Source organism: Pseudonaja textilis, chromosome 4 (assembly GCF_049901715.1).
Source record: "Pseudonaja textilis isolate UNSWEBS1 chromosome 4, rPseTex1.2, whole genome shotgun sequence".
In the NCBI taxonomy this organism is placed as follows: domain Eukaryota; kingdom Metazoa; phylum Chordata; class Lepidosauria; order Squamata; family Elapidae; genus Pseudonaja; species Pseudonaja textilis.
Genome location: NC_141993.1, coordinates 13,837,648 through 13,865,622, shown reverse-complemented (window position 1 = coordinate 13,865,622; position 27,975 = coordinate 13,837,648). Strand labels below are relative to the sequence as shown.

The 27,975-nt window shown below is 40.1% G+C and overlaps 1 protein-coding gene across 3 annotated transcripts; it reads left to right on the top strand.

Annotated features, from left to right (window-relative positions):
* The first annotated feature begins 841 nt into the window (after window positions 1-841).
* Window positions 842-24,831, top strand: LOC113443027 (neurotrypsin-like). Of its 3 annotated transcripts, none has more exons than XM_087932276.1 (13): window positions 842-1,040; window positions 1,833-2,069; window positions 3,850-3,973; window positions 4,190-4,362; window positions 5,915-6,062; window positions 6,188-6,366; window positions 6,502-6,646; window positions 7,825-8,027; window positions 8,220-8,249; window positions 9,821-9,899; window positions 14,520-14,642; window positions 16,547-16,827; window positions 22,536-24,831. In XM_087932276.1, exons 2-13 carry the CDS (start codon window positions 1,850-1,852, stop codon window positions 22,844-22,846), a joined length of 2,016 nt encoding a protein of 671 aa, XP_087788402.1. In that variant the 5' UTR covers window positions 842-1,040; window positions 1,833-1,849; the 3' UTR covers window positions 22,847-24,831. The 3 variants fall into 3 exon arrangements, with proteins under 3 accessions (XP_087788402.1, XP_087788401.1, XP_087788403.1); XM_087932275.1 differs by having other exon boundaries at window positions 6,499-6,646; XM_087932277.1 differs by lacking the exon at window positions 8,220-8,249 and having other exon boundaries at window positions 6,499-6,646.
* Window positions 24,832-27,975: the final 3,144 nt, after the last annotated feature.

The following is a 27,975-nucleotide window of genomic DNA, read 5'->3' as shown; positions in this document are numbered from 1 at the left end:
CTCCAACTTTTCTTTATCTTTTAATTTTAACGTCAATTTTTCCATTGCAGCATAATCTAGAATTTTTTGAATTATTAATTCCTCCAAGGGTGTGTTATTTTGTTTCCAACATATACTATCCTTGTTGCTGTCAAAATATGTAGTAAAATATATTTAATCTTTTTCCTATATTGCCCTTTAATTATTCCCAACAGAAACAACTCCGGTTTAAATTCTATTTAATCTTCCACTATCTCTTGTATCCATCTCCATATTTTGGTCCAGTATTTTTGGGATTCTTTTCCTCTTCCGTGTGTAATCCAGAGCAGATGTTGCAAGTGAATTAATAAACAATCAAACAAATGTGTTCCAGAATGATTAGAGAATTAGGTCCTTTAGAACAGGGAAGTCAAACTTGCATCGTCATGGCATTGTCACGTGACATGTCATGACTTTTTTCACCTTCACTAAAACGAGCGTGGGCCTGGCCAGTGACACATCCGGCCTGTGGGCTGCAAGTTTGATAGCCCTGTTTTAGAATCTTTTAATTCTCTTCATTTTGGAAGTTATAAATGGACGCACGCTCGACTTTTTGACCCTTCCCTATGGAAGCCCCTGAAATAAAATAATTACATTTTGATTGGTGGTTTTAAAAAATCATGTTGTAAAGACTCATCGCTCTCTCTCTAAGATGTCCTGGAGGCTTTTATACAAGCTCTGGGTATTCAAAGACATATTTTGGACAGCAAGAACAGCTCAAGGAGAAGTTAACACAACAGTTTATATTAACACAAAAACTGTACTTGGTGTCCAGGATCCCAGCTGAGTCTCAGCCAAACCCTTCAATGAGGTGAAGCTTGAATGGCAGCTGACAAAAGTAGCGGGAAACCCCACATCCTCTGTGCTGTATAAAAAGTGCTCTTTTAAGGTAAATTTTGATCATCAGCTCATTTTTTATATAATGGGATGATAACCTGATTGTTTTTGTTCTTTCTCCTGCCTTATCCAACCTCAGTCTGTCTTTGGATCACAGCCCAATCAGAATCAATTGCAGAATGCAGGTAAGAAACTAAATGATGATGTTTCTATTACTATCAAATAAATGTTATTTTTATATTACTGAAGATCATTTTTTCATTAAATGGCTCTGTGATTGTCATCAGTATGTCTGGGTTTTGTGTGATATATGATGTGACCAAGAGAGCCTTTTATTGAGTCCAAGATTCGGTATCCCAAAATTTCCACATAATAAGTAAATACGAAGCTAGAATGAGGGACCTATTTTAACCCAAAGACCAAACTGGCATCAAATAAGCGTTCCTCTTTCTCCTCTTTCCTCAGCTGTTGAGGGAAGCATGCTTCAATATTACAAGAAACTTGCCAAACTTCAGTGCTTTCCACTGACCCCTCTTCATATAAAATTTATAAAACAAACATCCATTTAATTATAAAGTGTTCAGATCAAGGCATTTAACAGTCCATAGTGCCTAATGTCTTAAAAATATATCCAGTGATAGAAATAGAAATATTGTCCAGTGATAAAATGCAGCCTATCCTAAATGACAATTCTGCAGCAATATCCTATCTGGCTTTTCCATTTCAGGAGAGTCATTTGCAAAGACCTTGTTGCTGATAGTCTTCCAGATCAGGTTTAGCCGGAAGAAGGAAGGGAGGCAGGAGAGACAGAAAGACTGCAGATGCTGCTGTTTTGCCTAATAAAATCCTGTCACAAAAACAGTGGCTGTTTTCTGGTTCAGCACCACTTTCAGAGGGAAACAAAATATAACTTGCCATCAGAGATACTACGCAAGCTGATAATCAAACTAAACATAAACATTCTCTTCCGCTTTCAGCATTTGCTCTCTGTGACATGAAGCCTTCTGGATACTATAATGGAAGCGTCACCACAACCATCTCTGGGTCAGTTTGCTTAAACTGGTCAGACTTCCCTGATTACATTCAGCAGTATCCAAATCGGGGATTAGGAAACCACAACTACTGCAGGAATCCAGATGGGGGGCCAGCCCCTTGGTGCTTCTATCAACTCATTTCGGGAGCAACTGGCTGGGCAAACTGTGATTGTAGCCAGGGTAAGCGTCACAGGTGAAAGTTGGAGTGGCATTAATAACTGTAAAAGGAGGCCTTAAAACTGTTAGGAATGTTTTAAAAAATAGAAGGAACAACTTGATTTAAACAGAGCTTGAATCCAGATGAAGAATTCAAGTTTTCAGGAATGGAAATTGGATTACCAAAAATCTAAACTGAAGGCAGTGTTACACAGAAAATGTACTTAATATTTAACCCACTGTATCTCCTCCTCCTCAACTGGATTCTCTCTGGAAAGAAAGCGGTGGGAGAAAATAGAAAGAGGGAAGGAATAGAATAGCATTTGGAGCTCTCATAAACCATCAGGAAGTTGGGTGACCAGGAACATTCTTGGGGAAGGACAGTGTTCAAAAAAGTGAAGATGACATTCACAGCAGGGTTCCTCTGTTTTACATGAGTCACACATGGAAATATTGGTAATTGTGTGATATGGCCATTCTTGTTTTCTTTTTAATTGTCATTTTTTTTAAAAAAGAGTGATCGCATAGCATGAAAAACTGATGGCAAGTTGACCAAGGCAATCATGGAACGGATCCCATCTGATAAAAAGCATCCGCTTAAGCTTCAGTAAAGTACTCTTGGCAAAGACAAATAGCTAGGAGTCTTTCTTTGCCAGACAGCTGAGATGGTTGACAGGTGCCTCTCAGACACTCAGAATCTTCAAGGTCATTGCCCTGGAAGAAGAACACAGGACCCTTGCAAAAATAATTTATGCAAGTATAACTGGACAATAAGGGGTCAAAAGGAGGAGAGGAACTGGACGGGGAAAGTTAATCGAACATCAGTTCTGGTTTTGCTTTACTGCAATTCACTTGACTTCTAATGAAGCTATTCCTTTTGCAACAAATGTAGCCAAGGATCATTTCTACTTAGGAGTCCAAGATGAGGCAAGTCTGACAAAGTAGACTCCAAGGGATGTTGGGAAAGAAAGACTGAGGCCTTACGAACCCTCCTACAATACTTCCCAGCTGAAGTTTGTACTATGAGAAGGCGGGTTTCCTTGTGAATGGAGACAAAGTTTGAAAAGGATGGATGAATGTAACTTGCTTAGGAAGTAATCTCGGTAATCTTGCTCTGACAGATTCAAGCAGAGATTCAAGGAATCATCTTCCATGGAGCTTCTGCAGCCACATTCCTTTAGCTGCACTTTCTCTCCTTGAAAGCAGCGTATAAGCAGTCTCCGGTTTAATAATGGGTTTCACTCCCAAGGTCTATCCTTACAGTCAAATTTGTACGTAAGCCAGAACATAATTATTGTTTAATACTGTATAGTATTGAGTAATGAACTTGAACTATATTTAACTTGAATCGTCATGCATTTAACTCAGATTTTGCTACAGTAGACTCCGTAGTTAACTATGAGTCATATTTAAACTAGGGTGTTCTCTAACTGGGGACTTGCTGTACCACTCTCTTCTCAGTGCAACCTTTTCATTCATCAAAAAGATTAAATGACACGGGATACAAATATAATAAATAAATATGGAAAAGTCAAGTAAAAAAGAAGACTTCGGTCTTATTAAGAATTCTCACATTGTGATTCATTACTGATAGAAACTAGCTAGCATTCATTTTCCAGTCAGCTAACGTTCCTCTTCTCATTATATAGAAAACATATGCGACAAATCTGTGCCCTCCCAAGCCCTGAGGAATTTCCTCCATCTTCCATGGCAGCTGAAGAAAGAGGCCTGTTTTGGGAAGGACATTTTGCAATTTTTTGCAGAGTCCGTTGACATGATTCTTTTGGTCTCTTTGCTCTGACAGATTCAGTGCGACTTACGGAAAGTGGCAGGGTGGAAGTATACTACAAAGGACTGTGGGGGTTGATCTGCGATGACGAGTGGACTGACTTGGATGCCAGTGTGGTATGCCAACAACTGGGGCTCAGGTAAGAAACATGTCATTGGATTGAGCCACCTGTTTTTCTCAAAAGAAATTAACTTTCTTGAAATACATATACATACATACATGCATGCATGCATATATATATATATATATATATATATATATATATATATATATATATATATATATGGAAGAAAGCTATATCTTGACATGATCTATTATAGTCTGTGGAGTCACTGCACTTTCTGCTTTTGGACAGTGAAACTGGCACAGCCCTAAGACAGCGTTCTTCCAATCCGGAGCTGTTACCCTTACATCTTCAGTCTGCAAACTGTCGTGGGGATGAGAAGATGCTGTCCCAGTGCAGTTACCAGGAAATATTTAGAGCTTGTATCCAGGGAACTGCAGGAGCCAGTTGTGGATCATCTCAAGGTACACTTGAGGCCATACACATAGATGATATTCCTATTCCATTTCTTTTAGCAAAGTGGAAAGTCAATAATCCTGAAGGTTTGCTGTGTCTAAGCAAAACTACAAAATAATAATGTTTGGTGAAGCGGCATTGTCAATCCTTTGAGAAGATTCTTCAAAGATTCTGAAAGAGAATCAAAGCAAAGCAAGCTTGGATTTCTTTTCATTCTTTGTTATCCAGGACTAAGCTTACATTTTGCTAATGGTTGCCACCCCTCTTCTCCAAGATCATCTCTGTGCTGCTGTACAGACATCTGTGAATATGAGGGAGATGAGTCAAGTTGGTATCCAAGATAAGTTGATCAAAGCCCCCTCTCCTTCGATGCTTGTCACAATGCATGTAAGGAGACAGGGTTTCCTCATAGGGATACAACCACTATCTTGACTGTGCTTGAATGTTCCTGCACGTTGATTCTGAGCGTAAAGCACTGTAATGAATGAAACAATGAAAGAAATGAATCTGCCTGACTGAAGACCAATACCATCTTTGCGTGCTGTCACTGGAGAAACAGCAGTTTTAAGTTTCAACAATCATTTTATATACTGTTCTGGATCTCGGCATGGTATATTTCAGGTCAAAAATAATATGGTATAACATATTCAACACAAGCTTTATTTGTTTGTTTGTTTATTAAATTTATATGCCACCTATCTCATTATCCAAAGCAACTCTGGCGGCTTACAATAAAGTCATAAATAAAAAAAAAACTATTAAAATTAGCAGGGTAAGATAAAATTAGAAAATAAAGTTTGAAACTTTTCATAGGAACGCTAGTCCAAAAGTTGATAGCTTCCAAGAAAATTGGGGAAATGGTACATGAGGTAAATGATGAACTCTAAATGTTTAATTGCTGATAAACAATTCCAGACTACATGGACACACTTGTCAACTCGCGAAGCATCCCTGACCTGCTCTCGAGTTGCCATCTCGAGGAGGAATTGAATCTCGCAGCTGCATCAAGGAACTTGCATTTTACACAAAACAATGCATATTCTAGCCAGCAACGTAAAGGCCACATACACGGAAACCCACATAGGCCAGAAGGAGTGACTTTTACAACCCACGAAATTGCTTCGTTGGGGAATGTGACACATCTTGGGGGAGTGGGAAACAAGGTCAGAGCCAAAGCACAAATTAAGAGTTGGCTCCACTTGGTCCGTGCCGACATCAAGCTCCTAATAAATAACTGGATTGCTTTTGAAGCTTGGCCTGAGGCTCATGATTTAATTATGGCATCGGTCGGAACCGTGACACACACATTTTTCAGTTAGAATCTTTTGCCATTTTATTTAGGTGAATGGGGTGCTTTGAGTACATTGACCTGGTGAAGGATAAGCCCTTCTATCCCCTAAAATGTTGTTGGTAGATCAAACTGGTGTATATTCAAAGAAATACAATTTATCTTGTCAAGAAAAAGATTTGTAGTAGTAGCTGAAGGGAACTATTTTGTGTACTCATTGGGATTGTGTTGGATGGTATTTCTTTATTATCCTTGTTCTTTTTGATAAGCAGCTATAGGATCTCCACTGCGTCTGGTAGGAGGCAAAACAAGTTTTGAGGGTCGAGTAGAAATTTATCATGGTGGCCATTGGGGCACCATCTGTGATGATCAGTGGGATGACAAGGACGCTGAAGTGGTTTGCAGACACTTGGATCTCAGGTAATTTCTTTGAATGAGGACACTTAAGTGGGCAAGTGGGCAATCTCTTCTTACATATTGTTCAAAGCAGCGCTTTCTCTGCTGTTCACCAGTTCTTCTGCTGTGTGTTTTTCTCTTCCTCCCAGTGGATTCTCAAGAGCTGTGTCTTGGGCTCACTTTGGGAAGGGCTCAGGCCCAATCCTGCTGGATGAAGTCGAATGCTCAGGCAATGAGCTTTCACTGGACCAGTGCAAGAAGAGCGATTGGGGGAAACACAACTGCGACCATATTGAAGATGCTGGGGTTATTTGTAACCCCTTTGTAGGTAACTACTTGACCAAATATATAGCTGGTTTGAAGGCTGCCTTTACAACCTCTTTTTTCTGAAAGTGGTATAGAAAGAAAGTTTTAGGGGCTTTTGCTGTTTCCCCCCCCCCCCTCATCTCTTACAACAAAGCAGAAGGAACAATCCGATTGGCAGGAAGCCTCCATCCAAGTGAAGGAAGGGTAGAGATCTACCACAATGGAAGATGGGGAAGTATTTGTGATGATGGCTGGAAGACAGGAATCAATGCTCAGGTTGCTTGCAGACAGCTGGGCTTCAGGTAAGTGAGAGCAGTCTATCGTCAATTGTCAAAATGTCACTGTCTGTAAATTAATTTCAACTGTGTATTCTGTTTCAATGGTCACAAATGTCTTGACTATGACAGGATGCAATATCTGAATTATACCACAGTGTTCTGTATATCGGTGTTTATTTAATGTATATAAAAAGGGAAGTCTGTGCTTCCCAGTGTTAGAAAAAGAGGAAAAGATTGGAAAAAAAGGAAAGATGAGGGTACTAAAGGAGAAACGTTAAAAGAGCCCCAGTTTGGTCTAGTGATGAAGATCCCAGGCTAGAAATCAGGAGACTGTGAGTTCTAATCCCACCTTAGGGATGGAAGTTGGCTGGGTGATCTGTACTAATTGCTTTCTTTTAACTCAGTCACCTTGCAGGGTTGTTGTGGAGAAAATAGGAGGAAAGAATATTCGGAATGTTGGCCACTGAGTTATTTATAAAAACCATAAAGGCAGGAAATTAAATAAATAAACAATTCTGTTATATTTAATTCAAGCAGTTCCACCTAGAAGTTCCCCTGATTCATTAAAATGAATTTTTAAAAATAATATGCATTTTATAACTATCATATTGCTTGTACGTGTGAGCAGGGGACTAAAAGACCTCCAAGGCCCCTTCCAACTCTGATATTCTATTGTTATGTTATTCTACCTGCTCACATATACAGTATGTGTTGTGCAGGATCCTGAAGGATTTTTTTGTAGCAACTTCTAATGCAGTGTCCTACAACCCTGGCGATTTTAAGATGTGTAGATTTTAACTCCCAGAATTCCCCAGCCATTAGACTGACTGGGGAATTTGGGAATTGAAGTCTACACATCTTAAAGCAGCTTAGTTTAAGAAACTTTCTAATGTCTTGAGAATGAACACATGTAAAGAAGCACCTTCACTTTCCAAGTATATTTCTTCTTTAAATTGGGTTTATGCACCTCTTCCCAAAGAATAAAGAATTGTTGGTTAGAGTAGTTAGTCTCTGAAGGAGGTTTTGAACACAAAGGTTACTAGCCTCTTTCTTTCTTTCTTTCTTTCTTTCTTTCTTTCTTTCTTTCTTTCTTTCTTTCTTTCTTTCTTTCTTTCTTTCTTCCTTCCTTCCTTCCTTCCTTCCTTCCTTCCTTCCTTCCTTTCCTCCCTCCCTCCCCCCCTCCCCCCCCTCTCTTTCTTCAGTGGTCCTGCCAGGCTGGCATCAAAGGGTGAATTTGCGCCAGGCCAAAGTTTCATCTTGCTTGATGATGTAGCTTGCATAGGCACGGAGTCATCTCTGATGGATTGTCCCCATAGTAACTGGGGTCAACATGATTGCTCACATGAAGAAGATGTGGGAATTCGCTGTTCCCTGGTTAGCAACAGAATTACTGAAGACAAAACCGGTACGGAACTAATAGGCCACGCTAAAAAAAATACTGTTCCTTGTCACTGATGTGTCTTTAGTTGTGATAACGGGTGTTCTGCAGCTTTATTCTTTATCTGACTTCCGTATAAAATGAAGGGATAGAGTTTAATTTTAATATCAACAGGTAAAGGACATAGAGTTTTCTGTCTCTTTCTGTGTGTTGATTCAGGCAACTTCTCCAGCCATGGCCGATGGCAAGGTAAGGTGATAACTGGCCAAATTCCCATATCTTCTTTCAAATATATATATTTGCTGGAAAAATTATATATGTAGACATTTATACATCTTTGGGGCAGATGGAAGAATTGCATACAGTTTGGACATTACATAAAATGGCATTAGGTGAGTCAAAGGAACTTTCATCCTTTTCAATGAGTTTTTGGCCTTTAAAAATGTGTTAGTGCCTTTAAAAAACTAAGCTGGGAAGAGTTAGTTAGTTCAAAGTAACTTCCAGAAGTTTTGCCTTCCCCAGCAGCCTCACATTCTGTTTTTCCTCTCTCTTTTTCTCTCTCTCATCACCTTCACAACAACAACAACAACAACAACAACCTTGTTGGTTAAGTTGTCCCTGTTCTTCCTTCCTTCTACATTGTGGTGTATCGCAGAATGCCTATTTTGTCTTGCCCTCTCCACCCTGGCAGTGTTAATTGAGTCTTTGATGTTATTTCCAAGTTATTTATCAGCTTACTTCAGTATTAGCTCTTTCTTCTAGAGCTCTTAAAGCAGGGGTCGCCAACCTTTTGGACCTCAGGGACCACCAAACTCATAATTTTAAATCCCCTGGACCACTAATATGAATTTTGTCTGACAGTGGCTTGCTGGCTTTGGTGGGAAAGTTGGTCCCATATTCCAGAGCTGCAGTAGTCACAGGACTGGCCCTTTGATCATCCCAGAGCTGCCAGTCCTGTGCTTCTGCTTTTTCTTCAGAGACCCTGGGAAGATCGCAAAAAAAATCTGCACGAAAATTCCCCACCTCGTTTTTCTACTGATCGATCATACTTTATTTGAGATCTCAGGATACCATCTCCAGCTCCGTTCTCGGGGGGGAGGGGGGGGAGAGAGAGGGGGGGAGGGAGAGAGCGAGGGAGGGAGGGAAAGAGAGAGGGATGGAGGGAGGGAGAGGGGGGGAGAGGGAGGGAGGGAGAGAGGGTGGGAGGGAGGGAGAGAGAGAGAGACTTTTGACTTTGTGCAAGGAAAACAGCAGAAGCAGCAGAAGTCTTTCTTTCTCTCCCCCAAACTCCGCCACAAATTAGTCTTTGTGAGACTTGTCATGCTGGCGCAGCCTCTTGGAGCAGGAGGCCTTGCAGGGTCCCGAAGACTCATTTCTGGCGGAGTTTGGGGGAGAGAAAAAGACTTTTGCTGCTTTCCTTGCGTGCAGCCAAAAGCAGAAGAAGAAAGAAGTGGAAAGAAGCAGCCCAGTAGCCAGGCCAGATGCATGGGGTGAGTGGGGCAAGTTCCCCCCCTCTGCCCTTTCCTCCCTCCCCTCACTACCTCCTGTTGTTTGCAATGCAAGTGATGCAAGCCTTGTGTTCTCGCAGGCCATGTGGGCTGCACAGCCTTGTGTTCCCACGCAGCCTGGATTAATTGCTTTGGGGGGGGTGCTTTGGGGATGACATTTCTCTGCAGACCACCAAAATTTTCTTGTGGACCACCAGTGGTCCCCAGCCCACTGGTTGACAGCCACTGGCCTACATCATATCCAAAATGTGATTGTGGCATCCACATAGTGGCAAAAGGATATGTACCTAATCATTTTGGCTTTCTTGGCAGGTGCCAATAGTGGCCTGTGTGGTCTTCGTTTGACTCAACACCGCAACAGAAGGATAATTGGTGGAAACAAATCCTCCAGGTACCCTGCTTGCTTCTTATCATCAAACTGTTGTCAACTTATTATTACCTGTTTACTTCTAGCAGACTTCAAATATTTATATAAGATGGTACACTACACCTGCTTTTTGTAAAGATATCTGGCTGGTGGAAACTCTTAAAAGCATATCTTGTTAAGAATTACGTTCACCAAATGGCAGAATGGTGCCAATTCACAGCTGCAACCTTCCCAGTTCTTCTGGTAAAATATCGGTGCCTCTACTCATTAGGTGAACAGGAAAATCTATTCACTTTGGGGCATCTATTTTTTTAGTACATAAAAAGCCCCAGTTGGAATCAGACTGTTCATTCTTCCAAGGTTGAAAAAAGTAGATAGAAGAGGGATTTCTTGGTCTCCACCTATCCGATCTGTTTAATTTATTTAAAATAAACATAACCCCATCCTTGAAAGGAAATTTTGCTAAAGTGGCTTACAATTCACTTAAAATCTTTCCATAGGTTGACATCATTTCCTTGGGGTATTTGCTAAGCCTTTCCTCTTTCTATGTTTTAACTTTTAGAAAGTATCTGCCGGAGAATTTTCAGACTACTCTTCATCTAAACCTAGAAGAGTAATGTACGCAATAAAAACAGAACACAATGTTAGCATAAAACAAATGAAATGACAGAGCAATATACTGTAGAATGGTGGATCAATATGTTAAAAGGCTTGAGCAAATGAAAAAGCAGAGCTCCAGAGTACACAATAAAGTTCACGCTAGCTATATTTCTGTGGGCAGGATGTTCTATCAGTGGAGCAAATAGGTCTTCTCTTATAGAAGAGGATATTTGATGCTCTTTAAGCTTGATGGTTTTCTTGAAGACATTGCATTACCAACCTAGGCAACAGAATCAGTGGTGATACTCATGATATTACCTGGTAATATCAGGTAATGAAACATCTGCAAGAAAACCATTAAGCTCCTCTCAGGTCCTTCTCCTTTGTTACTCCTGAAACATACTTTGAGATCCTCAACAGATACCGTAGGTCTAAGTTGGCATGGTGTAATGACTAAGGGGCTAGACTAGGAGTGAGGAGACCCAGGTTCTAATCTTCCCATAAGCACAAAAGGAAGTTGGATTGACTTTAAGCCAGGCCTGTCAACCCCAACCCTTGGTAGGCTCTGCAACAAATTAGTTAAGAAGCAAACCCATTATTGCTTCATGCCCTGACACACTTCACTAAGTGAGATGGCTGAGTTCAGAATAATGTTAAAAAGAATTGGACTCCAAAACAAAGAAATAACCAATATATATTCTTTAGAATCATTCTTATTCGATTCCACTTGATTGTACTAGTTTCAGGCTTGACCACGCATTCAGCATTAACTCAAGTTATATTCAGGGGTGGTCCTAGGCTTCAATAAAGCTGTATCAAGAAATTTCCCCAAATGTGTCTTCTAGAATATAAATCTAATTCTTGGTTATGGAACTACATACAGTATTTATCAGGCTTTTATTATGCTATAGTGTTCAGTTTTAATTACTGGCACTCATGTAGCCCATTGTAAAGTTGTAATTGATTAAGACAGATAATCTGTTTTATTCAATATGCTCTGAATTTGAACTGCCACCATATTTCGTCAAGAATTTGCAGAAAAAGATATTTGAAATGCTGTAAGCCCTCAAAACCTGAGTTCAAAACAGAGGTGGGTATTCAGCAGGTTCTGACCAGTTCTGGAGAATCAGTAGTTGAACTTTTGAGTAGTTCGGAGAACCGGTAAATACCCCCTCTGACTGGCCCTGTCCCCATCTCTTCTCTGCCTCCTGAGTCCCAGCTGATTGGCTGGTCTCCTTTTGTTGCCCTGCACAGGAGAACGGAGCTGGAAAGCAGGTGAGTGGGGTGGGGAGGGAACGGGGATTTTGCAGTATCCTGCCACGCCTACCAAGCCACGCCCACCAAGCCATGCCATGCCCACCAAGCCACACCCACTGAACCGGTAGTAAAAATTATGAATCCCACCCCTGGCTCAAAGTTTTTAAAAGAGCGACTAGAGTATCACCTATGTCACAGCACATTAGCCCATTGATTACCTTCTGATTCTATCCACTTCCTCCATTTGGATTTTTGATAGTAGCAAATAAAAAGAGCTATTTTAGCTATTTTCCAAGCATTTTATTTATATACTTTGACTACTGGATTAGATAGTATTCTGGACATAGAAGATGTATCAAAAATTCTGTGTGCAGTAAATATGAGTTGTCACCAAAACACTCTGTGGGTACTACAACAAGCCTACCAGAGCCAATATTGAAGTGTCCATTCACCACCACCTGAAAAGACTTGTTCAGATCTCAAAGCAGAAATATATTCTGTAAATGCTCTGACCACTAATAGCTCAGCAATAATCAACTAACGTTGTTTTTGAGAATTGGGGTTTTGCGCAAGGTTTTGTGCAGGTTTCTCTGAAGCAGACAAAGTGCCTCTGTTGCCCCCTTGATCTACTCAGCTTTTTTATTTATTTTATTTTATTTTGTGAAGCAATTATAAGATAACAGGTATAAGTATAAACATAGATATGAATACATGAAATAGATATATAAGAAAAATAAAAAGAAACAATAGGACAGGGACAGTAGGCACGTTGGTGCGCTTATGCAGGCCTCTTCAAGGTGATCACCATTGTTTCTTTTGTGGACCAAGCACCTGGCCTTTCCTTTAGAAGGCAACAGAAAATCACCTTCATATTGTTGCCAGGAAGCTACATGGAAAGACCAGCAGACTAATATAGCTTAAAAGCGATTTTACACTTTTACAAACTGGACTGCCAGATAAAGAATTGAATGGGCATGCATTTGCACATCAATATTTTTTTTCAATGGTAAACAATTGTTTTACCATAAATCTTGTAAACTACTTTGAGACTTTGTTTTAGCACTTTGAAGTGCTAAAAATATTTTTTTTAAAAAAAATAAACCTCTGCTTTGGAAAGTTTTTGGAGCAGACCTTTTCTGTTCAACTGAATAACAGCTGAATAAACAAATCAAAGCAGGAAGGAAACTGACCAACCTACTTTACAATTCTAAATTGCAAACTTTGTGAATAGGAGGATAGAGGTTTAGGTTGGGTCACAAAATACCCCACTAATGTGCACTTAGGGAAAAAAAGGCTTTGTGGGGAATGTAGATGAGCTGCAACTCCTTAAAGAAGTCACAACTTTTTCTGGGTTTCTGTAGCTGCCCTGTGGTGCCATGAAAATACACCATTAAATTAAAGTAGAACTGACAGTCTGTGACAAGTTGGCTGGACCCTGTTGCCAATGGTGGGATTCAATTTTTTTTTACTACCTACCGGTTCTGTGGGTGTGGCTTGGCAGGCGAAAGATACTGTAAAATCTCCAGTCAGAGCTGGTATTTGCCGGTTCTCCAAACTACTCAAAATTTCCGCTACCGGTTCTCCAGAACTGGTCAGAACCTGCTGAATCCCACCTCTGCCAGTGTTGCCCCTCTTTAATTAGCCTATATTTAAAGGCTACTGTAGGACCCTGCCTACAGTAAAACATGGCACTTCTGACCTTAGGATGTACTTTTGACTTTAGTGAATCGCAATTTTGACTTTCAGAAGCTGCATTTTTAACCTAAATTGTACTTTTGACCATCCTAAATTGAACTCTTGCCTTCTGTAAGTCGCACTTTAACATAAATTACACTTTTGATATCCCAATACTGCATGTATTTTAAGATAGCGATTCTTTTATTCTTGATCCAAATAACAGCATTCAACTTTTCTATTAATAATAACATTAATAAGCCCATTTGAGCTTAACCGTCAGGTTAAAGCATGGAATTGTGCTATGCATGCCCCTAGGACTTCTCCAGGCCCCCTTTCTAATTCTACAATATTTCTTCTGAAGAGGAACAATATTACCTGGGGTTTTATAGTGTGATGGTGTTCACAGGCAGAACTATGAGAAGAGAAGCATGCCGTTTTCTTCTCAAATGCAAAAGTGCATTTTAGAAAGGTCAATGTATAATTTAGGTTAAAAGTGCAGCTTCTGAAAGTCAAAATTGCAACTTACAAAAGCAGACATCTAAGTTTGTTGGACAAAATGCCTTCTTCCAGCCATTTGCAGATTTGCTCAGTCAGAAAGTATTAAACTCCAGATGAAGCAGGTACAGGAGAGCAGCAATTTCATCTACTGCTCATCAAAAGTGGATAACTTGAGTCTGAAATGAGATGGCACTGGCAGACCATTTGGAATTTTCATTCATTCATGTTCAAGTGGGCCATAGAATAATGAGCAAATATGCATTTAGTACCCAAATATAAGATTGTTAAAATTGCCAGGAAATCTAGGAAATATGGACAGAGATGGGAACTAGATATTTGATGAGTTCCAAACACCTATTTGTTGACACGCTGGGCACATTATAATACAGGATTTAGGCAGGTGGTTCTTTTACTTTCCATTCTGATATGCAAGGCTGCTTGGAATCATTTTGTTCTATTCTAGGAATGAATGATGCCAGCCTACACAAAGCAGTTTGTTTAATAAACTATACAAATCAACAGAGGCTGGTGGAAGTGTAACATAAAACCTCCCCATGAAAATCCAAGCCAGTATTTGGCCTTTGCTGTATCTTTGTTGGTTTTCTCTTTCAGGGGAAGTTGGCCATGGCAGGTCTCCTTGCGTCTGAAGGGGATTCACAAAGATGCTCGTTTGCTGTGCGGTGCAACACTTATCAGCAGTTGTTGGGTGATGACAGCAGCACATTGCTTCAAAAGGTAAGGTATAGCCAGCATCCACATTGTCAGGCTACAGAACTTTTCCCATTCAATCAACTAGACTGAACTTCGGGAAACGTATCAAAACGTATCAAAAAAGGAATCCTTTATTGAGATGAGACAATTCATGTAGGGGTTAAAAGCAGCGTCTAAGGTCTCTCAGGCATACCAGGATAGATAAGGCAGTTTAGAACCCCTCCCCTTCTCTCAATGTGTATTTTGTGAAACAAAAGCCAGTATGTTTATTCCACCCCCCACCTCTTCTGAAGGAACGATCTTTTCCACAGTTTCCCAAGCATACATCTCACTGGAATTTTTATGGTCTTCTGATCTCCTGGCTGTGACTCTCAGGGGTGTTAGGTTCCGGCCATCTGGGATTCCTCTCTCCATTGTATCATGTGTGGCTTATACAAATTTGATATAAGATTGAATGTATTCAAGTTACATCAAGAAAGGATTTCTTTATCAGTCTCTCCCCCCCCCCCCTTTTCTTCTTCCACTGAAGAAATGACAGATACACGGATCTGACACACATGTTAGTCAGAAAAAGTTAAATCATGGTTTGTGAGCATGTCATAGAAAGCTTCTTCATGTCTCCCTAAAAGGGTCTATCTATCCTCCCTTGAGGATAGATGGCTAACCATTCTTGAAGGTCATCTCATACGATAGCCTTCTTTTTATGTGCAGCTTGCTTATAACTGATGCCAGTGGACTTTGAGTTTCTACAAATTCAGTGTCAATATTTCACACTTTTTTCAGAAGCATCATATTTGCACATTGTGTCACACATTAGTGATGGCTAAATTAATGAGTCATATTGATGGAGAATGGATCCGCCCAGCTCCTACTGGCTGCTTAGGAATGGTGCAGACAAATCCACTGCTTCCCCTCCTGACATTGAGGACTCATGGTAGAGACACCACCTGAACTAGGAGTTCCTCCTGCTTCATTTCCTCCCACCCCCACCCCCGCCCCAAATGACCTGCCCTAATGCCGCAATATGCTATGCTGGCTGATGTGGGATATTGCTTCAGTCAGCATCGTCTCCACCCCCAGATGGCATGTCAGCAGATCGCATAGGGGAATTGGAAGGAGACCTAAAACATGTGAAGTCCTCCTCTTACCTTCCGGGTCCTTCCTGTGGCATGAAGACAAGTTGCATAGGAAGCCTCCCCGACTATATCTGAAAGCACTCCTACCTCTGGGCCTGGTACACAGTGGTGGGATAACAGAAATGGCAACCCTGTGGATCAGGCACTGCAGGTGATCCAGAGGTAAGGAAGAGAAAGCTTCTCCTGGTATATTGCCCCTGTTCCTACCCTCTGAGAGAAGGCAAAACTCATTGTTCCAGCTGCTCTAACCATCTATCAGAAGTTTCCTTCTCCGCAGCCCTCGCCTTCAATAGGGCAAGCAATAGCCCTGAAGGATTTCCCAATCGACAGGGAGTAAGCCATTAAGACAGCACTGCTCACAAGCCTCATTGCCAACATGGACTAAGGCCCAGCTACTTTGGCAAGAGACAATTATCTTGACATCAGTTGGGTATGCCAGCGTGCCAGTAATGGCTGGGTGCCTACATCATACTAAGCCATAATAAAGCTTGTTCATAAGAGACCCTGCTATGGTTAGTGCTCCAGTCTCTCAAGGACTTCAGGTTGATTTTATTTATGGGTGCCTTAATTATATTTTTTGAGGAGTGTATTTACTTCACCTAAAATATCTGCCTAAAGAGAGTAATGTAATATATTATTATCTATAGTTCATGTCTGTAAGATGGCTGAGGAAATGTTTTTAATTGACTCTCCTTAAGAAAGCTCCTTTCTAGTTGAAAGAAAGAAAGAGGTCTCCTTGAGATGAAGCATCTTCATTGAAAACTAACTGGTTTGTGACTCTTTTGTGGGCAGATTTGGGGTAGACGTTCGTCGTTACCTTCTGCGGGTGGGAGACCATCATACCGGTGTGAGAGATGATTCGGAGAGAGAGTTACCGGTGGAGAAGATCCTCCTTCATAGAAATTATCAGTCGAGCAGTAATGATAATGACATTGCTCTGGTCAGGATGTGGGGCAAAGAGGACAACTGTCTTTCCTTCAGCCACCATGTCTTTCCAGTCTGCCTCCCTGTTGGGAAGCAGAAGGCTGCAGTGGACCGAAAGTCTTGTGTCATATCAGGCTGGGGAGATACAGGTGAGTGCTGGGCTGCCTCATAACTTCCACATGGGACATCGAAGAATAAATAGAGAAGTTAGTCCCCTCTACTTGCAACTTCGGAAAAACTTTGATGGCATTTACCACCTCCTACAGAATGAGAGTTTCAAGTGCATAATAAATAATCAGTGGAAAGCAAAAACAGTGACTTTTTGTCAAATGAACTTGAAATTAAATAACATTACTTTTTAAAAATATTTATTTATTAATTTTTTTTTAAAAAGAAACAAATTCTCACATTTTATAGTGATATCATAGCAGTGTACATATCCTTTAATAACAATTAAGTTCATTTACCATAGGTATATCTGTAGCTAATTTGCTAGTTCTTTACTTATTATGCTACTGTTAAAGTGCAATACTTATCTACCTACATTATTTCACATATATACACACATGTAAATCATATATCACATTTTTTTTTACGATTTTATTGGTCATTTTCACAAAACATTTTTACTCCTCTTTTTTTTCCAACCAGTTATACTATATTGTGAAATATTCTTCTTCCCTGTTTTTTAATAACATAGTCTAATCATTTCTGCGCATTAATGTATCTTATTAATCACCGCTAGATCTGTGGGTATCGTGGTCAGTTTCTAGTTTTGAGCTAGAGAGATTCTTGCAGCGGTTATAATGTGTAATATTAAGTGTTGGTGTTTCTGTTAACATACCTAACAGAAAAATCTCTGGTTTGAACTTGATCTTTTGTTTTGTTAACTCCTCTAACCATGCTCGAATTTTGAGCCAATACTTTCATGCTTGGGGACACGTCCACCACCACTACTTTTAAAATGAAGAGAAATGCAGCCAGGTTAGCTCTGTTTAAACATTTCAACTTAATGAAGTTGAATTTAATAACTGTCACTGTGTAAGCCTGTAAACCTGTTGAAGACTTCATTGGCGGAAAGGATGGGTATGAAATATGACATGATGATGTATCTCCTATAGTTCTGATTTATATGATAGATGAATGTATATATTTTACACCCAGTAGTTTCTAAAAAGGATGTAAATAGGAAACTAGGTGAGGGAGATGGATGGTTGAAATAAATATAAACAAATAAATAAATCCCATTATAAATAAAAGACCCACTGTTGTACTCAGAAATGCTCATACTATTTTAGATAGTTATCTAGTTATATTTCAAAAAAAAAAAAAAATGACAGCTCAATCTTCTGGGCCTTCCAAAGCAACAGAAGGCAAGACAAGAAGTAATGAATTGAAAGAAGCAGCAACCTAGAACTACGAAGAAATTTCCTGACAGTGAGAACAATTTACTAGTGAAACAAGTTTTAGGTACTCTGTCACTGGAGATTTTTAAGAAGAGATTGAACAGCCATTTGTCTGAAATGATATAGGGTCTCCTCTTTGAGCAGGGGGTTGGACTAGAAGACCTCCAAGGTCCCTTCCAACTGTTACTCTGATGATCTCCAGATGTGTTGCACTACATTTGCCATCATTTCAGAATCACAGAATCACAGAGTTGGAAGACACCTTGAAGGACCTTGCTGAGCAGGAGACTGGAAGACTGCGACTGCAGCAATAGCAGGAGCACTAACTATGGCTGCAATGTGCTTCTCTCAGCATTCTCTGAGCAATTTACAAATGTCAGCATATTGCCCCTAATAATCCGGGTCCTCATTTTACCGATCGTGGAAAAATGGAAGGTTGAAATCAACCCTGAACTGGTCAGGATTGAACTCCTGGCAGTAGGCAGAAATAGCCTGCAATTCTATATTCGCACCACTGCACCACTGTGACTCATATCACCGCTTCATTAGGCTAGAGATACCTACTATGGGGGATGTTTGTGAAAGCATACCTGCCAAATGGAGGGGGTGATGCCCACCCAGTTGGGCTCTAAAAGCTCTAGCCTTGCTCTTCCCCAGTATGTCTTTCCAGTAGTTGGTTATTAAGGAGGTATATTTAGAACATAGAGGGTTGGAAGGGTCCTTTGAGGTCTTCTAGTCCAACCTTCTGCCCATGACAGGAGACCTTTTACCATTCCAGACAATGGCTATCCAGTCTTTTCTGAAAAATCTCTAGTGATGGAACATCCATGACTTCTGAAGGCAAGCCATTCCACTAGTTAACCGTTCTCACTGTGAAAACTATTCAATTTCTCCTTAGTTCTAGTTTGGATCTTTCCTTGACAAGTTTCCACCCATTGCTTCCTCTTTCCTTCCTTTGCTTTGGCGAATGGGTTGTCACCCCGTCTCTGTGACACCCCTCAAATATTGGAAGACTGCTATTATATCCACCCCATTCATATTTATATGCTCTCTGTAACTTTCCCTTAAGCAGCAATTACCCAAGTAAGGGAAAAGAGAGAGAATCTCTCTCTGTTTGAAGGCAGTAAATGCTCCTGTGAGTTGAATGATTATGTTTTGTGAACGTGTGAAAGAAAAGGCAGGATTTCCCCTTCTTTGCTTTTATTTTTTATCTTTTTGTTTACTTCTCTGCCCTGAAACCGCAAACCACAAGCTGATTTGATGTACTTAGGTGTTATGTCAACATTAACTAGAAGAGGGGAGGACAAAAGATTAACCTCTACCAGAAAGCTATTTTCTCTCTCTCTCTTTCTTTACATCTTCTCTTTTTTTGTCTTGATTTCAACATTACTTAGAAAGTCCACTTGTAAAAAATCAATATAGTAGTAAATGCTACTTTTGCATTTTGATCTTGTTTCTACACACAGACAGACACACCAATATACGCAGGCATATATTTATACACACGTTTTTCAAATTATTATTATTTTATATGTATTATTATAATACATATAATACATATACATATTTCCTGCCAACACATGCTGATGCTTCCAAATGCATCTTGATAGTAGCAGGAAGGGCTTATTTATTTTATTTAGTGTATGGTATTTACAGAGGTCATGCAATCACTGATACACAAATAGAAGTTTAAATAAAATATGTGTCTGTATGTGTTTATGTACATGTACATATACATATACAATATGGACAATGCAATATACAAGATAAAATATTAAGCTAAAACCATAATAAAATCACCATAAGTAGGAAAAATAGGACATAGTGTATATAGTCATATTAAACATGTAGAAATTCTCAAATTGCCACCTAGGTCCTACAATTATCCTAATCTTTCTCCTCTCAACATTTTCCTTTTTGGAAGTACAAGTAGTCCTTGTTTAGCAACTGGGGACAGGAACTTGGTTGTTAAGTGAAGCAGTTGCTAAGTGAAACCATAATGCACCAACGTGCCTACCATCTCTGTCCTATTGTTTGTTTTATTTTTCTAATATGTATTCATTTCATGTATTCATAACTATGTTTATCCTTATACCTATTACCTTGTAAGCGATTGACTAATCAAATAAATAAAATAAATAACTCTGCTTAAGATTTTACTTACCTTTTTATTTTACATACTTCTAAATACAAAGATTAGCTGCAAAGTTATTTTTCCATCCGCAAACCGATACTAAACAGGACACAGCTGCTAAAGGAGGTCTGCTTGTAGAGATAAAAACTGGGCAATTATATAATTTATAGGATTTGAGGAATTATTGCATGCCAAATCTGCTTCTTACCTGTAAGTACACTAAGACAATTTTAAAAATAAATTTCATGAACCCTTATTTTAGATTTTCAAGTTACATTTTAGATAGGGTCATGAATTCAGTGTAAGGTATGTACTTAAATCCCAGATTAGTAAAATATTCTGTAACAGACAGACTGGCCTTTAGGGTGCTCCAAGGAATTACACCCAGCATTTAATAGTGTACTAGAACAGAATTCTCAGGATTCTTAAGGACTAGCACTGTACTAAGAGCAAAGGGCACCTTCACTAGGAACTAATCCTAAAATAAAGCAGTGTTATTAATTAAATCCATAATTAGGATCACTGAAGTACCAACTTTTTCTGAATCAGTGTGTATTAGAACAGTGGTCCCCAGCCTTTCTGGCTGTGCCGACTGGCAGGGGAGGGGAAATGATTCCGTGCAACCATGTGTGTGCAGCTCCATTTGTGCAAACGGTGGGCACGTGTGCACAAATGAAGTTCCATTTGCGTGAGTGTTGGGTGCACCGGTCAATCACACAAATGGAGCTTCATGTGCACAAGAGAGTGTCTGCCTCTTGTGCATGTACATTCACCGGCTGTTTGCGCAGCCTGGTGGTTGGGGGACCTCTGTATTAGAAAATAATTGGTGAAATAAGATTATTAGTATTATTAGTACTATCAGTATCAGTACGATTATTTCTTAGTATCAGGAATCCACTTGTGCAGATTGGTTGCTTTTATTCAGGATGGGTATTGTCTTCCAAGGATTGCTACTTAAATTATCCTTTTGTTTAAATTTACACTGCTGAAAAGGAATAGTGTATACTTGAGTAAAAAGAAAAGAGAATATATTACTAAGAGTAATACTTTATTCTGATTTTTTTTACTTTTTATTATGCAAACCTTCCAGAGTAGGGCATTCTTTAAATCTATGTAATAAAAATGAAATAATTGAAATAAAAATGTGGCCTTTTTGTTGGCCTCTGTTTTGGTGGATGTGATGACCCAAGGCATGGCACAAAGGCAACACAGTCACATAAGTAAGAAAAGTCCCTTTAATACCTCCAACTTTGCCCCCAATGTCCAGTTACCTTTGGCTGGAGAAAAAACTCTCCCAAGAACAATCTTTAAGTGGAGGAAATTCAGTCCCAAAACAAAATACATACAAACTGTAAATAAAAATCCAAACAAACCACGCTGCAGCAATAAACTGGACAGGGCAGGAGAAGGAATTGCAGACTTCAAAGGCCAACAAAACACACACAGTTGGGAAGATGTCAGGAACCCAGATAAGCCTCAACCATAAAAGATAACCCACGATTTGCTTCCCACGAGTTGCTGTGCACAAACTCCTTTTTTAAACATTCTATTCTCAGTTGCAGCTAATGAAGAGAATCAGGGCCCTTTCCTTCCCCGTAAGCCACCCAATCCACATTGCTCCCTTCTCTGTTCCTCCCTGCGTGCACTAGGTTGAAGAGGGGGTGGGCCTGGGTCTTCCTCTGAATTCCCTCTGCCTTGCTCTACCTCTCCCCTGCTCTGCCCAGCTGGACTTTGCCCTTCCCCAGTTTCCTCCACAGCCACCGGAGCCACACTCCCACTCCCTGTCAGCTGCGGGGACATGAGAGTGGAATTTTTTTCAAACTGAAGTTCTGCCTCCAGCTCTCTCAGATTCCAGAGACCTGGACTTTCAACAACACCCCCCTTTTGTTCCTAGCCTATTTAGCTTAGCTACAAATTGATTCTTATTTCTTGATAGATTGATATTTTAAATATATTATTTTACACATTTTAAAATTGTTTGAAATGTAGATCCCATTCTAAATTTATTTTAAATTATTTTTGTAGCTCCTTGAAGGCTCCTTGAAGGCTTTTTAACTTTAAAAAGTGGGGTAAAATATTTTAAATAAATAAGTGTAAATACAAAAACAACTTTTAAATCAGAATGTATGGTTTTAAAAACCAGGTGTCCAAGATAGCTCACAACAAAATGAACTTTGTTTTTAAAAAAGTATTATGAACAATCATTAAAAGCCATATCCCAAAAAGTTATAATTCTACTCTCCCAATGATTTTTTTTTCCATCTGTTTTGTTGTTCCCTGTATTGAATTGCATCATGAATATTAATTATTCTTCCAGGAAGATCATACTCAAGGATGTTACTCCAGGGAACCGTGGCTCTTCTCCCAAGAAAAGTATGCAAATCTCGTTATGGAAAGAAATTTACTAATCGGATGCTCTGTGCTGGAAATCTTTCTGAAGACAATCGGGTAGACAGCTGTCAAGGGGACAGTGGAGGACCCTTGGTGTGTCAAAGACCAAACACACAATGGGTAATTCTAGGGATTACTTCCTGGGGATATGGGTGTGGGCAAAAAGATTCTCCTGGTGTTTATACAAAGGTCAGCAAATTTGTGCCTTGGATCAAGAAAGTGACCAAAATAATATGAGAACAGTCAACCCAAAGATGGATTCATGGTGCTTTATGAAGTGGGACTTAAAATGCAAGGAGCTATATCTTTAATTATGCCAGTACTGGAGAGCTTTTCCAATATTAGCCATACATTTTTTAAGACATACGGACAAAAACGCCATAGAAATGCCTGTAAACTCTGCTTTGATTCCATTTTTGAATATATAATACTGCTAGAAGTAAGTTTTCTTAAAATCTGTACAAAGCTTACAAGACAGATTTGTTTTCATATCACCTATGACTGCATTATGTTGTTTGCTCCTACTTTTCAGTCTAATCTTAGGACAGGTCCATCCTAAGCTTTCTTCTCTGACTGCTAAGTCCCTGAGCGCTCCTGCCTATCTTGTCTGGTTGTTCCCTGGGCAGCATATCTCTTGCCTTCATGCCCCAGAGCCATTCACGCATCCCATTACAGGCTGTGAAAGTGCCAATCTATTTCAGCCCCAGCATGACCACCTTCAAGGAGGGCTGCTGTGCAGGGCGGCCCAAAGAGGGAGGGAGGTGGGCAGCTATAGGAGTTGAAGCAATACTGTGGCCATAAGTACAAACAGGCTGCCAAAGCACCCGGATTTTGATTGTGTAACTGCAACAGTCATAACTTCAAGGACTGGAGTAAGGGACATTCAGTAACTTCAAATAGACAATGAACGAATGATAATTAAGCTAGGACTACCCGCACCTGTTTCTCTCACAATTTTTTTCTTGATTTATTTCTCTCAAATTGTTCCTGAAATCTGGACATTCCTGAGGTATTTCTGACATCTCTTATCATAAACATTTTGTTCTGTTTTGCTAAAATTTACTTATTTAATTAATTTATATTGCTGCCTATTCACCCATGGCGACTTGAGGCGGCTTACACAATGTAAAACCATATTTAAAACAAAAAATAAAAACAAAAAATAAAAGCTAACAAAAAGAATCAAATAAATTAATTAAAATACAATAGAACAAAATCTGGGAAAAAAACATCACCCCCCAACTCCCACCCCCTGCCCTGACAACAGCAGATCACACTAGCCATCTGATGGGCTCCATCCCCCACTGGGTTCCCCAGGCCCGCTGACAAAACCAAGTTTTCAGTGCCTTCCGGAAGAGTGCTAGAGTGGGGGCCATTCGAATCTCTGGGGGAGTGATATTCCAGAGAGAGGGAGCCACCACGGAGAAGGCCCTTCTTCTGGGTCCCACCAGGTGTATCTCCCTAGGGGATGGGACTTGCAACATTCTCTGCTTCCCTGCCCTAAAGGGTCAGGTAGATGTGACCGGCAAGAGACGGTCCCTCAGATAACCCGGAAAATGCCACTTTCTTGAACTCAGCTCCCAAATATTTTGATACACTTACATTTTTCATGGGCTTGGAAAACAAGTCATTGCAGGCCACTGAAATAAAAGAAATGGCATTTCCCATTCCTATTTACTTAATGATTTTATATGGCCACCCATTTCATATATAGGACGCTGGGTGACTAATAACGGAAACAGAACCAAAATTATAAATGACTAAATAGCATAAAATATCAGCAGAGAACACTCACAACATCCCATGCTCAATACAGCCATGCGCTCACTCATCCTGCCAGGGTCCCAGCAGGCACAGGGCAAGTCTGATCTCTGGAGCCATGATGCTCCCAGGTACCATGGCAGGAAACGCTTTCCCCTAGATCCCGCCAGATGGTCCTCTCTTGCAGATGGGATCCAGAGCCTGCCATTCCTGCCAGATTTAGCAGAATGGGCAGACACCACCAAGGGAAGATTGTCCCGTAGTATGCCATCTATTGTTGTCTGTACTGGATGTTGTAGGTAAAATAACAGAGCCTAACGCCTTCTAAGGAGACGTCCATGCACCTTATTAGCTTTCCCTTTACCTGGAGGTGAAGGTGTTTCTCCTAAGAAAAAGATGTGGGCTAATAGATCTGCCATTATGAAACACTTGTATGTTTGTAAATAAAACTAATATAACAAAATGTAAGTTTCCATGTCTTTCTCATTCATAGAAAATCTAGCCTTTTTTCTTGGAGTGTAGGCATATTCGTTATTATACCAATGCTAAGGAATTAATAACATATACTCTCAGCTAAATTGGACACTATGTTGGCATTTCGGTTATGATTTATTCCTATTAACTTGGAAACAACTCACATTAAACATTGACATATTTATATCTCAGCAAGCATATGTAAGAATGCACTATTAATTATTTCAGAGCTTTCCAGAATAAAAAATAAGTCCTTCTTATTCCCTGAAGGCTCTGGAAAGTATATTTGTATATTACTGAAAGCCACACTTATACATTTCAGTTTCAAAGTAAAAACGTGATAAAAATTTTTATTTAGCAACTGCCAGTTGATCAGGCCAATTTAGGTTGAGATTTACAAGTAATAAATTACTTATTAAAGTAATTTATTTAATTATTTATTGTATTTATATTGCTGTCTATTTGTCCATGGTGAATTTAAGCCTTAATTCAAAGGAGAATTATACACGTTTTTGTATTCTGAATACGTTTTTGCTAATACAGGGTGTGGTTTGCCCAGGCCATTTGATTGAACAAAAGAAGGCATGCAGAAAGTTATGAGATAACTTTTCAAAGAAAGTATTACTGAGATTGATGCTTGTGTGAAAGAAAAGTAAATAAGTTTCATTTAGGAAATAACATTGTGAAAAGGGAAGACTGAGTTACTTAAGTCTCTTGACAGTCTACTATTCCAGAGTATCTGAACTTGTAGATGAGAGTCAAGAGAAAGAAGAGAGACACAAGTGCAGAACTGTCTGCTAATTATCTCTATAACTATCACCCCTAGAGATTGATCGTGTGGGAAGTGGTGTGCCTGGTGTGAAGCTCTGATACAGCAATCCTTCATCTGTCCAGGCTCAGTAATCCCTTTAAAATTAATGAATCCTTTCTAAAGGCATGGAATGTGTTTTGCTAGTTGTGCTGAGTTCCCCATTTATCTCTAAAGCTGTTCTTCAGTTGCTTCATCTCCTCTGCCCACCTAAAATACCCAAATCTCTGAGGTGACATTTGAGTCCTTGTTCACAGGAAAATCAGAGTACTGTCCAGCCATTCCTGAGTCAGCAGAAAACCATCATGTTGATGATATCCTTTATGTGTCAACACTGGCCTTGATTCTTGGTGGAGTCCTAATTTCAGATGCCTAGTTCAACCTTCTGGTCTTGCTATCCTTCCCAAGAGCATGGCAAAGCTTTAAAAAAGCCCCCTTCCTGACCAATGCACCGCCTTAGCAACAGGCACTTCCATGGCAGATGGAGTATGCTGAAGTTCCCACTTGGTCTCCAGATAGCAGCAAATTACAGTCCAGAAGAGAAGAGCATGAGGGATGGTCCTCAATGCATCCTTGTCCAAGTAATGCTAATAGCCTAAGCTGCGTACTGGCCCTTTTGGAAATGAACTGTAACTCCCCCTTTCTGGTTCAATCAGTTCTCTTCGCAAACACAGCCCCTCAAAAATCAAGCATGGGTTAGTCCTGAAATCACCTGGTTTCTAATAGGATAGCTATGTTTTGCTTTAGCTGAGCCTGTTCCTCCCCTTTTGGACATGGGGGTCAAGATTTTTTATTGCATATTCCAGTTAAGCCCAAGGGGGAGGTCTATTTGCATATCAGGAAGAGTTTCCTAATGATAGAAGTTATTCAGCAGGAAACAACTGTCCACAGAGATGGATTCTCTTTCACTGCAATTGTTTGTATACATGTGTCAAGGATAGTGTGCCAATGCATCCTGCACCGGGCACTGGACTAGGTGATTTTCAATCAGTCTATATGTGAGAAGGTTCCTTCAGGCTGTGGTACATAGACCAAGAGGCTAAATGTTTTCCTTGATGTTTACATAACATTGGCTTATTACAAAACACTTATTTCTATTATAATTTACCTGTCTGTGCTTAATTACTGTATAAATTTGATATTTTGCAAGCTAAAGTACCAAAAGCCACCTAGGAGAAGGATATAGGCAATACCTCAATCCTGGCTCTGCCACAATCTATCTATAAGCATGAGTATTAGAAACTGAAACCGAATTGAAATGGATCTATATTACCCATTTCCCCCCAGGATTCTCATCAGTTGCAGACCAACTCCTTCTCAGCAATCTTCCCCAAAAAGGGAAGTCTGGAGACTGATCACAAGTTATTGAAAACCACTGAGTCCTTTTGAGGAGGGGTGGGCATTTCTGCCTTTTTCAAGGGAAGAGTCACCATCTCCTCTATCAAACAGGTTGGCACGATAGCTTGGAACTAACAGTATGTCATCTCCTTGGCCGTTTTCATGACCCACTAGGACCTGAATCCAATACACAGGTGGCCCAGCTGTTAGTACATAGAGCTCTGTCCATTCCCTCAGGAGTGACCTGCTTAAACTTTCCCAATCACGTTACTACACCATGTACCTGATACCTGCTCTGCCCCATCAGAGGCCAAGACTAAGCACATCTGAGCAACATTGTTTGCCAATTAGCCTGAATAATTCTCACAGCAGCCCAACAGATGTTTCAAGGGGGCCTCCCTACTCAGCGGGGACTGAGACCACTACTGGATGACTGTCATTGGATAAAATGAGAATGGAGAAATATTGACATTCCATTTCCTTTGTAGCTAGGAAGCAATCTCTAATAAACACGCTTATCCATGGACAGACTTGTCTTAGGCCTTCCTCCATCGGTGATTCATCTCTTGGAGCATCCCACCCCAACGTTCCTTTTTCCTTATCCCCTCTTTTCCCCCCTCTGAGCATGTGCTTTTTCACTCTTCTTTTCCTTAAAATGCTTAATTAAAAAAGGGGAAGGATTATGAAATACAAATAAAATAAGAAAATAGTTCGGATCCATACTGGGCAAACAGTCAAAATCTGTTACACAACAACAACAAAAAAGCATAATTCAAAAGCCGGGTTACAACTAGCCTTCCTGCTGAAAAAGCTCAGGTCTTCCTACTTTTGCAGAGACCCCATAGCTCCGGAGCTGGGTGGACTTTGGGGTGAAGACTGTTCCAGGGAGCCAGGGAGAGATGGAAAAGGACTTCTCTAGGAGTCCCCCTAGGTGGCGCTGTTTGGCTGACTCGGCGGTTTTTTTTCTGGACAGACTTGCTCTGCC

Coding starts and splice junctions, on each gene's coding strand:
- LOC113443027 (XM_087932275.1), top strand. CDS start 1,850: ATGAAGCCTTCTGGATACTATAATGGAAGCGTCACCACAACCATCTCT. Junction 4,363..5,914: donor CAGTTGTGGATCATCTCAAG/GTACACTTGAGG, acceptor TTTGATAAGCAG/CTATAGGATCTCCACTGCGT. Junction 14,643..16,546: donor GCAGCACATTGCTTCAAAAG/GTAAGGTATAGC, acceptor TTTTGTGGGCAG/ATTTGGGGTAGACGTTCGTC.